The 11,547-nt window shown below is 39.4% G+C and overlaps 1 protein-coding gene across 1 annotated transcript; it reads left to right on the forward strand.

Annotated features, from left to right (window-relative positions):
* Window positions 1-3,224: 3,224 nt before the first annotated feature.
* On the forward strand, window positions 3,225-10,863 carry eif1axb (eukaryotic translation initiation factor 1A X-linked b). Its single transcript, XM_020585371.1, has 7 exons — window positions 3,225-3,429; window positions 4,173-4,256; window positions 6,681-6,784; window positions 6,930-6,980; window positions 7,510-7,591; window positions 10,399-10,490; window positions 10,787-10,863. Exons 1-7 carry the CDS (start codon window positions 3,414-3,416, stop codon window positions 10,790-10,792), a joined length of 435 nt encoding a protein of 144 aa, XP_020441027.1. The 5' UTR covers window positions 3,225-3,413; the 3' UTR covers window positions 10,793-10,863.
* The last annotated feature ends 684 nt before the right edge of the window (window positions 10,864-11,547 follow it).

Genomic DNA, 11,547 nt, shown 5'->3' on the forward strand with positions numbered 1-11,547 from the left:
GTCTCTGTCCAGTATCATCCTCTGTTACAACACGTGACAGCAGAATGATATCTTCTCTAGTACCATCTCATATTAGTCACAGGCTGCTTTGCTCTTCTGGAGAGATTAACATTTTTTTAATGGTTTTAATGGCCTGGTACGACCGGTGCCTCTGCTAAATGTCTGACAGCAGTGTGCGTTTCTTTTATCTAATGCTTTGATGAATGAAACGTTCCCACAACCTGAGCTGAACAGGTACCAACCTCAGGTGTGTTGCTAAGTATCAGTTCTCATAAACGGGTGGTTTTTATCAGTCAAGTGATTTACAACAGCTTTATGCAGTTGAGCGTTTATTGAATTCAGCTTGAAAGAGCTGTGCAAGCAAAAGCCTAAAAGATGAGAAATTTAGGACCAGAGTACAACAGTGTCTTTACATGAGGCCCAGTCACTGTTCTAGAGTCTGAATCTAGTCGCCCCACAGACGTCCGGTCATCACTGAAACCAGACACTGCACTGAGGCTTGAGAACCTGGCTGCAGACAAGATGGCGGATTGCTGAGTTGTTCACCTCGCAGGTTTCTGATTAGATGGTGTGCCATCTTCTCAGGTTCCTCTCCACTGAGGTGCAGGTAACTCATAGTCCAGTCGTTCCCAACTTGGTGCTCAACAGATGGTGAAGAACCAATATTTCATATTTCTGCTTCTAAGAAAAGTTTCTCTTCTTCAGGGAGATTTTTTCAAACATGCAATGTTGATTTTTTTTTAATTTAGCTTCATGGTAGTAGCATGGAGGAAGTGATGTCAGACAGATTTGTCCAAATCTGTACAATATGCTTGACATATAGCAGTATTTTCTACTCACGATGCCTCATCATAGGTTGCAAAGTTGCAAGTATTTCAACCACACTGTTTTTTCTTTCTCAGCTTATCTTGTGTAAATGCCCTAAGAGATTAAATTATCAGTATTTCACACTATAAAGAAGCAGAGGAGCAGAAATATGTAAATCCAAAACTCTGCAGATACCACTAGATACTAAATCATCCTCGACACAAGCTCTAATTTTGTGTTTTCAACCCCGTCAACCACATCTCATGGCCTTCTTCTGTGCAAAGTTGACTTAAGTGTCACAATTTTAAGTAATAATAGGACAATACAGCATCATTAAACTTGTTTTGTAACTACTGAGCAATGTGATCTGCCAAGGAAGACCATGAGATTTTATTGAAAGTTTCAAAAACAAGTAGACTAGAGATTGTGTTGGGGAATTTTTATGTCAAGCTGCTGCTTCCAAAGTCAAGAATGAATAGTTTATGTAATATGGGTGAATGTGGCTTTTTAATTACAAGACAACACATCCCTTAGTTTCTAGCAGTCAGCTGTTGGATACGACCTCCAACGTAGCTGCCAGGGTGTGTGGCATCTGTTTCGCCTCTATTCACAGAGTTCATTATTCAGGTTTTTATTCTGTGCCTCTCCAGCGGATCAGTTTAAAGTTGGCGTGTACCTGTGTGTCCATCTGCTGCAAAAAAAAAATCTCCTCTCGCCTGGATTTTAGTGAGAGGAGACATGATCTGTGTCAATGAGCAATTAGTGAGCGCTAAAAAAACAAAAATCGAGCTGCTTCTTAATCTCCCCAGAAATCCTGCACCTGTAACCATGAACCCCTCATAGATCTTATCCTGTAGGTGAATGATTACTTCATAATGATTGTGTGTAAGGGATTGTGTGCTCTGAGACAAAAGTTAGATTTTCTTTGTTTTCAAATAGCTATGGACTATAAACATGTTTTTGCCTCATCTATCGATGTACAGCTCTGGGATTAAGGAATGTAAAAGAAATGATTGTGTAATTATGAACAAGGGAATAGCTTCCTTCTCTCTGTCCTCCTCTTCATCCTCCTCTTCGTCTTTCACCTGGTCCTGTCAGTCCTGCTGCTATGCCATCTCTCTGTTTTTGTACCTGCAGCGAGAGTTGGACTTTCTAAAAAAAATTAATAAATAAAAAATCATTTTTAAAAAAGGATAATCTTCTAACAAGCTGTGGTGACTTTTATTGATCATTGCAGGATCTTGTGAATCTGCACCTTTTAACACATCTTCCTCAACAGTGGTGGATGAAGAACTTTTACTTGAGTAAAAGCATGAATGGGCCTAAAGGGCTCTGGCCCAGGGGCCTGAGTGTTTAAGGGGCCCCTGTCAATCAAATGACTTGAGAAGGACAATGCAAATCAACAACAAATCGAATGATTGTAAAGACACACAATATGACTACAAAGACTCAAGACATGCAAAATGACCACACAAAAATACTGTTAAGACAAAATAACTTCAAAAAGATGGTTAAACAAAGAGATGCAAGAAGTTGCAAAAAACCTACAAAGACCCACAAAACAATTTTAGACACAAAATGACTCCAAATAGAGAAAATGTGGCCACTGCTGTGTTGTTTGTTGTCATTTTGTGTCTCTTTCTATGTGGTGCATTGTCTGTGCATTTCAGTCTTGCTCCAATGTAGGGGGCCTTTTACATGTGTATACCCAAGGGCCCATTGTCTTGTAATATGCCCATGAGTAAACGGTAGTCCTAGGCTAAAATGTTACTTCAGTAAAAGCAGTAGGATCAAGTAATACTTGAAATACCAAACATAAAAGTACTCATTATTCAGAACTACATTTCACATGATCATCATATTGGATTAAATATTGATGTATTATTGTGAGACTTTAGTGTTGCAGCTGGTAAAGGTGGAGCTAATGTTAACTACCTTATACTTTGAGTGTTTTCATTTTCTGCTACTTCATACTTGGACTTTACTACATTTCAGAGCCAAAATACTTTTTACTGCACTACATGTATTTTATCTATTGATGCCCTCTGGGAAGGAAACTCACAAGCTACCCAGGAATATGTAAAGTATTGCAAATTATAAGTATATGAGATGGTAACAATAAAGTAAGATAATAATGTATCAATAACTATAATGCAATAATGTGATATACATTGCCAATCTGCACAATTACTACTTTTACTTCTGGTATTTCATAGCCCATATTTCGTTTCTGTTACTTTTGTACCTATACTTAAGTAACATTTTGAATGCAGGATTTTTACTTGTAACTGAATATTTTTATATTGTAGAATGCTACTTTTACTGAAGTAAACAATCTGAGTACTTATTCCACCACTGTTTATTTGCTCTATATCTGTAATGTTTGCCTGTTACAATAAAGATTTAGTTTTGACTGTTTTGCGTGGCGCATGCGCAGTTCAGCGGAGACTCAGCCGTGACTAGTTAGCTTACTTATATGCTAGCTTCTCGTAGCGTTCTGTTAGTTTGTATTTGTACTTTCGCTAACCATTGTAATAAAGCAGTCATTGAGTAACAGGCAGTCGTTCCTACCGACATAGACTGACGTGACCGAGGCGTGAAAGACTATGCCCAAAAATAAAGGTAAGAGGTTTCAGTATTATTAATTGTTTTTGCGTCGGCCGAGCCCACCGTGAAGGCGATGAAAACGTGACATCTAGCAGCTAACGCTAACTAGCAACATGGATATAGCACAGTAGTCAGTGGTGTCATCGTTAAATTTAGCCAGCAGACATGAAATTGGCTGAGATAATAATGGAGTTACTTTACGATACATAGTTAATCAACACGCTGTGTCTGACACCCATCTTACAAGTGTAAGTGTAATTTCTTGTTTTAAGCCGACACAGTTAACCAGCTAGCTAGTTGCTAGTTAAACCCCACCCCTAGACATCTGTTACTGTTTTCATATAAATTAAGCCCTAATAACGCCAGATAGCCTTGTATCGTGTTATTAAACTCATTAAGAGGTGTCATTTGAGCGGCTCAATAATTTGACGTCATTAGGATGTCATGTAAATTAGCGGAGTAGCCAACGTCACCAATAGGTACCGCTCGTGTTATCATGTACAAGGTTATAGTTTTCATACAGAAAGTAGCTGACATTGGCTTTTAAATTTATGTTGTGTTAATAACAGTTTACCAAGTGGAACATGCATGTCAGCAAAAACATTGATGAGGCTTAAAATGAACTGAGAGCGAACTGTTAACACATTTTTCCAAAATCAGTTGATTCCAACAATCTCCTTCAGGGCTGAGGTCAAGTGGGAGGATCTTTAAAATACAGCCCTGGACATTCATTTAATTCTTCCTGCGTCTCTTTACAGGTAAGGGAGGAAAGAATCGGCGACGTGGAAAGAACGAGAATGAGTCAGAGAAGAGAGAGCTGGTGTTCAAAGAGGATGGACAGGGTTAGTACCGGTGCTACTACAGTTATTGCTTTGTCGTTTTGTTTCAGCAGAGACAGCTGCACTGAAGGCATTTAGCTAGGGCTAAAGTGATTAGTCAGTTAATCTGGGAAAGTCATATGAACTTGTTTCTTTTCCTATTTTTTATTCCTTATTTATATGTATAAATATATTTATATATAATTTTAAATGTATAAACTATTGCATTGATGACTGTTAAAACTGTTTAGCATCTTCTGCTTGTCTGTTAAAAGAATGTCTGCAAGAGGTCTGTGCTTTGAAGTTAACCAAATGTCCGGTATTTACTGTTCATTTATTAGGGTTTTTATAGACAGGATGTCTGCTCTTTTTGAAGATGACCAAATGTTTGTGATTTTGTTAGCTACCACCAGACATCACAACATTCACACACCATTTGATTTGCATATTCAGTAAGCTGACATGTGCAGAGGTTGGCCTGCTCACGCCTATGGCCAATAGTGTTGGGATGCGTGTAAGTCCAACCCTTGTCTGGGGCGGTTCCTGACCACGAAGATAAATGGAACTACAGACAATGTTCGGCGCTCTTTGATGACGGAGTTCCTGCAGAAACTGATTCTCTGAGCCCAGCGCTGTAATGCTCTACATGTGACTAGACTTTGATTAAATTGTCTGTTGATGTTATACAGTCCTCTTCTGTCTTCACTTCTCTGGCTTTCAGTTAAAGAACTGGGTCTAACAAGAGGATCAGACAGAAACAATCAAATAGTCTTGATAGTTAAAAGTAAAAATGTCAAATATTTACTACTCTGGTTTCTAAGATGCCATACATGATGGTAAGCTGAATATTTTTGGGGGTTTGGAGTGTTGGTTGGGCAAAACAAGGCATTTGAAGGTGTCACCTTATTCACCATATAGTACACCTGTATTTATTAAATATAAGGCTGTTTTGAGTCTGCTGAAAGAGTTTTGAACTGTTACTTATAAAAAGGTATCGATCTGGGCTTTGTAAACCTGTGGGGTTTTTTTTTCCTCTTTTGTGACATTTTCTAGACCTTGCATTTAATTGGTTGGAATCATTTATGTAGTGATCAAACCAATTGATAATTTTCTATTAGATGATGTTTTAGATGTCAGTTTAATTTCAGCACTAGCTTGTAGTGCTAAAAACAAACCAGGTTTACCAGCAGGTAGAGGGAGAGTTGTTGGTTTAGGTGATTTATGCAGAGTCATCAGAAATCAGAATAACTCATCAATTCAGCTGTTGAGCCAAAGACTGTAGTCCATTCATCCAGCCATTTTCTGCCACTTATCTGGGGTCGGGTCATGGTGGCAGCAGGTTCAGTAAGGCAGTCCAGATGTCCCTCTCCCTGGTAACGTATTCCAGCTCCTCTGGCAGGGTTCTGATGTGTTCCCAGGCCAGATGAGAGAGATAATCTCTCCAGTGTGTTCTGGGTCTACCCCAGGGTCTCCTACCAGTTGGATGTTCCCAGAGGCCCTCTGGAAGACATTTGGAGGTCTTCTGGGCCAAAAAATGTTGACTCAGAACACATCATTCTGCACAAACTGGAGCTCAGGGTGGAAGAAATATAATTTCAGCAATGGTGTTTAAAGTGAAGCACTGTTTGACATGCAGTGGAAGTTGTTACCACCTTGCTAAATGGTAGTGTGAGCCTGCAGTCCAGCATTAAGAGCTTTGTGCGCTTGGTGCTGCCGGTGTCCTTCTTATGTGTGGGAGTGAGCCTAGTGTGTGACTTCTCTATTTGAAAAGACGCTTTCAGGTAGTGAAGGCTGTAAGTTTTCTTTTCTCAGACATGGGATGCACAACCCTGCTGACTTCATCAGCAAAACAGTCATCTCACTCATTAAATATGTGAACTGTACTGCAAGATTTAACACCACTGCTCATTTCCCCTGGAGTGTAATCTAATGTTTCATGAAGATGTAATAATTTCCTCTGTTATTTGAGATGCTTTTATACAGTCAAGGTGACAAGACATTTGTAGATGTAATTTGGGGCTTGGGGACATTGGGATGAACATTTTTAACCATGTTCCAACATATTGTTGACCAAATATTGATTGTTTAATTGTTAGAACAAACTGAAACATCTCAAAGAAAGCATTCCCTCATCAGAATTAACTTTATTGGCCAGGTGTGTCGGATACACGCGGAATTTGACTCTGGTACATCGGCTCTCAATGTGTATATACATATCCCCATGCAAGGGGCAAGTAAACAGTAGACTAGCATAAGGTTGTGTAACAAAAAAATAGGCAGTATAAACAAGCAACAACCAGGGCAAATGATGCGAAATTAAGCAGTATAAACAGGCAGTAAAAAAAAAAGCAGACGGGAATGCTCATCGAGATGAGATAATAGGAATGAGGTAGAGTGCTTAAAATATTACCTTGAATTAACCACCATCCACTCTCCTGTGTCTTCCAGAATATGCTCAGGTGATTAAAATGTTGGGGAATGGACGTCTGGAGGCCATGTGCTTTGATGGAACCAAGCGGCTTTGTCACATCAGAGGGAAACTCCGGAAAAAGGTACAGTGCTCATACACCTTTCCCCCCACTGGCACACTTCCCTGACATAACGCTGAGTCAGCGTGTCCTCAGTGGTCAGTTACTGTGGGAGCATCAACTTGAACGACGTTGGTAAAAGCTCTACTTTGGTTTTGCTTTCCTCCAGGTTTGGATCAACACGTCAGACATCATACTGGTCGGACTGAGAGATTACCAGGTGTGTTGGTCGCTCACACGTTTCAGACCAGACTGTTGTCACACTAGTGATCGAACGATACAGGGTTTTCAATTGCCGATCATTAGCAAGTGGCTTTCTTTTTGCAGCAGATAAAATACATCTGTTTAATAACAAATGAGACACAAATTTGCTTAATGTAAATGGACGTTTATTTAACACTAATTATGAAAATCTCTGAATTCAAGTATTTGAAATTTAAAAAAGAGCACTGTGTCTAGTTGCTACACTCTGCACTCCCCTTAATACAAATAATCAAAAAACAATGTAAAAAGAAGATGCTGACAAAACTGTCTGCTGATGTGTCTGCAGGCATTTGTTTTTTTTAATCAGCCCATGCCAATTATTTAAAAAGTATCAATTATACAGTTAATCGGTCAACCAATGATTCGGTTTAGTGTGAGTTGGCACTGCGGGTTTTGTCAGTGTTTGTCTTGGAGCCTTTTTGATGCTGCTATCAGACATTAGATGTATGAATCTAAACACTACAATACCACGACTTGTGTTTCAGGACAACAAAGCCGATGTCATCCTGAAGTACAACGCGGACGAGGCTCGTAGTTTGAAAGCGTACGGAGAGCTGCCAGAGCACGGTCAGTGAAACTGCATGCCAGCCCAACATCTATTGTTGTTTTTGGCAGCCTGGTTTAATTTTAGTTTTAGTCTAATCCAGTGGTTTTCAAACATTTACTGTCATTCTCCACTTAAAAGGGGGGGCGAATTTTCAAGCCCCACTTGTCAAAAAAATGATAACAAAATCAGCCAATTTTAAAATTTCAAATTTATTTTAATATCAAATAACACCAAGTTCAAAACAGATAAAATATAAGTGGAACTGTATCATTTGACAGGGGGATAGTTTTCAGTTTTGCAGCACTTGTCTCATCCAGCATAATCAACACCATGTCTACAGCAGCAGGGAGAATAAGCTGCTCAGCTATTGTTTGTGGTTTTTTGCACTGGACAATTCTGTAGGCAACTTTGAATGAAGCCATTTGTGCTTTGTTGTTCACTGATGCAGATTTTACCATGCGATTTTCTTGCTGACGGTTTTCTGACAGCTTTCTTTTAAAGAAGTCGAGTGGCTTATTAACGTGACTGGGGTGTGTTGTCTCTAAATGTCTTCTTAATTTGTTGGGTCTCGTGCTGTTTGCTGCCAGCGGTTTAAGACACAAGACACACATGGGTCCCTCCTCTGCCCCCACCATTCCCACTGTGAATCCAAGCGCAAGATGGGCTTCATCATATTTTCTTTTCGGCTGGCTTTTTGGTTGATAAGGCTACTGCCTGTTGTTTCTTTGGCGATTCAGCGCAAGCAGACAGAGTTGTATTAATGACCCATTTCTATTTTTCTTCGTTCAGTGCACCCCACCTGTCATGTCTTCACTCCCCACTAGTGGGGCGCGCCCCACACTTTGAGAACCACGGGTCTAGTCTTTGTGTGAAGCTGTCATTTTAGTTTTTATTAGTTTTAGTCACGTTCATAATCTTTTTAGTCTAGTTTCAGTCAACTAAAAGTCTGAGCATTTTAATCTAGTTTTAGTCGGAATTATCCATGAATATTTTTGTCTAGTTTTAGTCAATGAAAATTGTATTTTAGTCTCTTTTTAATAAGGTAGTTCTATTTAACCCAGTCAATATAGTACAAGTGCCTGGTAATATAGACAAAACTAAAATTTTCTTTTAGCCAAACCCATTTCAAACAAGGTTATCTTATTATATTATTGTTACCTTATAGACTCAAGAATACAACCAATACACATTTTGTGTGATTTTGTGGCCACATTTCTCCCCATCTTTTTCCACAACACATTCCGTTTTCTTTTCCACTTCTATGTAATGAAAGTTTTTCCAAATGCCGTTTCTTCTTTTTCTTCCAAAGACGAACCCCAGCTGGTTGGCCATCGGTCCCTTTCTCTGTGTCAGACTTAACTTTGTTGTCGTCTTCTAAATAAAGCCACGAGTGGTGGTTAAGGAAGTGACATCGCCTGCGTCTGCGCAGTGTGACCTGATGTGGCCCCTGAAGCGAGACACAGGAAACAGAAATACTGCAAAATAATAATAATAATAACGCGACTAAATGAGACAATAACTTTATAACATTTTGTTTTGTCTCGTTTTGGTCAACGAAAATGAAGACATTTTATCATAGTTTTTATTTTGTAAACCACATTTAGTTTCGTTTTTTTGTCAATGATATTGCATTGTATATTTAATTATAGTCATCGTCACATAACCGGCATTTACGTTGCGTCTTGTCTTGTTTTCGTCATGTGATAAAGGTTCATTGATGACGATATTTAGTCATAATTTTCATTGACGAAAGCAACACTACCAACATCACTGTACAGAAACACAGCTTGGTATAAACTAGGATTGTCCGACAGAAGTAAAGGCGACTGCAAGCTCTGTGTCTGAGACGTGGAGGGAGGAGTCACACGCAGCAGACTAGGTTGTATTTTACTGAGATGACAGTGCCCAACACTTGCAACAAAAGATTCAAGATTTTTATTTGCCATTTATACATAAACAGACAGTCTAGGCATACAGGAACTCTTGTGCTGGGCTCTCTTGGAGTCAAGTAAAGAGTTTAAAGCCAAAAGAATGAACACACAAACGAGCCCCCGGTGATAGAGAGAATTTATCAAACAGCTGTTGAACACACAGAAATGTGTCACGTCTTCTCCCCACGGTCGACTTGTCCAACCACTAAACCCACCTGGTGATCATTCTGCTGATTGTAGTTAATTGCTGTGAAAGAGAAGAAAATAAACACTAGTTTTATGTAGCTTACAGTTGGGTTTAATGAACTCTGTGTGATTGAGAATGAGTTGAATTCTTGTGGCTGAGCAGCTCCTCTACAGCAGTGCAGGTGTGTTACAGGTCAGTGTAACAACATGCACACTCTTGAATGACAATTAGTGTCAGTGACAGTAGGAGTGGTGGCTGTGCTGTGTTACAGAGCTCTGAAAGAGGAAAAACTGGCCCTAAAGTCATTGCACTTTTATGGTAATTGTAATTTTTGTAGCAGAAACACTGCATTATTATTAAGTACTATCTGTACTCAGCATCAGCAGGTACTCAAATTTAAGTACTTGGTTTGGAAAACAGTGGCATCAGTGCACCTCTGACACTGTTTATTCGGCTGAGGCAGATGAGACTATGACAGACCAGGCGACAAGAACTCTAGTCTGTCTGGCTGTTGCTGGGCTGCTGGTGCAGTAGCTGTATTCTTCAAACCTTCCAGTGCAGGAATGGAGGACACTGAAGTCACACATGCAGTACTATGCGTTCACATCACTTTCCATTGTCAGTCCACCAAATTGTGGCAGGAGCATTATGGTTTTCTGGTTCAAGAGCATTTGTAATGTTTTCATTTTAACACTCTTTGCTCTCACAGCCAAAATCAACGAGACAGACACGTTTGGTCCTGGAGATGACGACGAGATCCAGTTTGATGACATTGGTGATGACGACGAGGACATTGATGACGTAAGTCCATTTAATGTTATGATACCCGCCCCTGGTATGAAAAACTTCAGAACCATTAGCAATATTTAAAAAGTCCTCAATTATTAAACACAAGCCTAAATGCATAAACAAAATGCAGTCTATTTGGATAGAAATCAGCTCTGTGTGATAAAAGAACAAGCAAAATGTCAGAAAATAGTGAAAACTGCCTGCAGCCCAGGGAGGTGTGTTCACATCTAGTTTTACTTGACCAACAGCTGACAATGAATTAAAAATACAGAGCTAAAGTGGAAATAATTTTCTCTCTTCTGTTCCAGATCTAAAGATGTGAAGACCAGATCTAACCTTCATCTTATTATAATTAACACAGTTAAATAAACACTTTATTAATAAAGAGTATGTCTCCATTTCTCCCTTTTGTTTACCATAAGTAGATGTCTTTGTTTTGAGAACGTCCAAGTGCATTTCTCATAAGTAGTACTGTCTCAGTTATCGCTCGTAGCAGGTGGGTGTCGGTGCAGCCGTCCACCTGGTAGCTGATGATGCAGGTACACCAGCGAGCTAGCATCAGGGTGGACATCTGGAGCATTGCTAGATTAGTACCTTTTGCATGCAACGTTGACAAACACTCATTGTTTTGTAGAGGCTCAGGCTGATACATGACTGCAGAATATCTCACTCCTAAATATTGTATATTGATTTCACACTCTGTGGAATTTGTCAAGTGCAGAATATCTGGATTCACCAGTAAAACAAAGATTTGTGTGTTTTCTCCCTTTAACAGTCAGAGTTGTAGCTGTAACCTGTTACAGTTTGAAAGCTGCTTGTTAATCACAGAAGATGTTTTTCATTTTGGTAATGTCATATTCTACTGACAAAGTATTGCAGTGAACTTTGTTCATTTTTAGTTCAACAATGTCTGAGTGAATGTGACAGCTCCTCCTCAAAATCAAAAGAAAAATCTAATATTTTGTGTTTGTTCCCTGCTATGTGATTTTGTTTCCATGTTCCTTTGTGAGAGTTTTGCTGCTCCTCTTTTGGCTTCAACACACTGTGAAGCTTGGCCCAGTCACGAGGC

The sequence above is a fragment of the Monopterus albus genome, unplaced genomic scaffold (assembly GCF_001952655.1).
Source record: "Monopterus albus unplaced genomic scaffold, M_albus_1.0 scaffold362.1, whole genome shotgun sequence".
In the NCBI taxonomy this organism is placed as follows: Eukaryota; Metazoa; Chordata; class Actinopteri; order Synbranchiformes; family Synbranchidae; genus Monopterus; species Monopterus albus.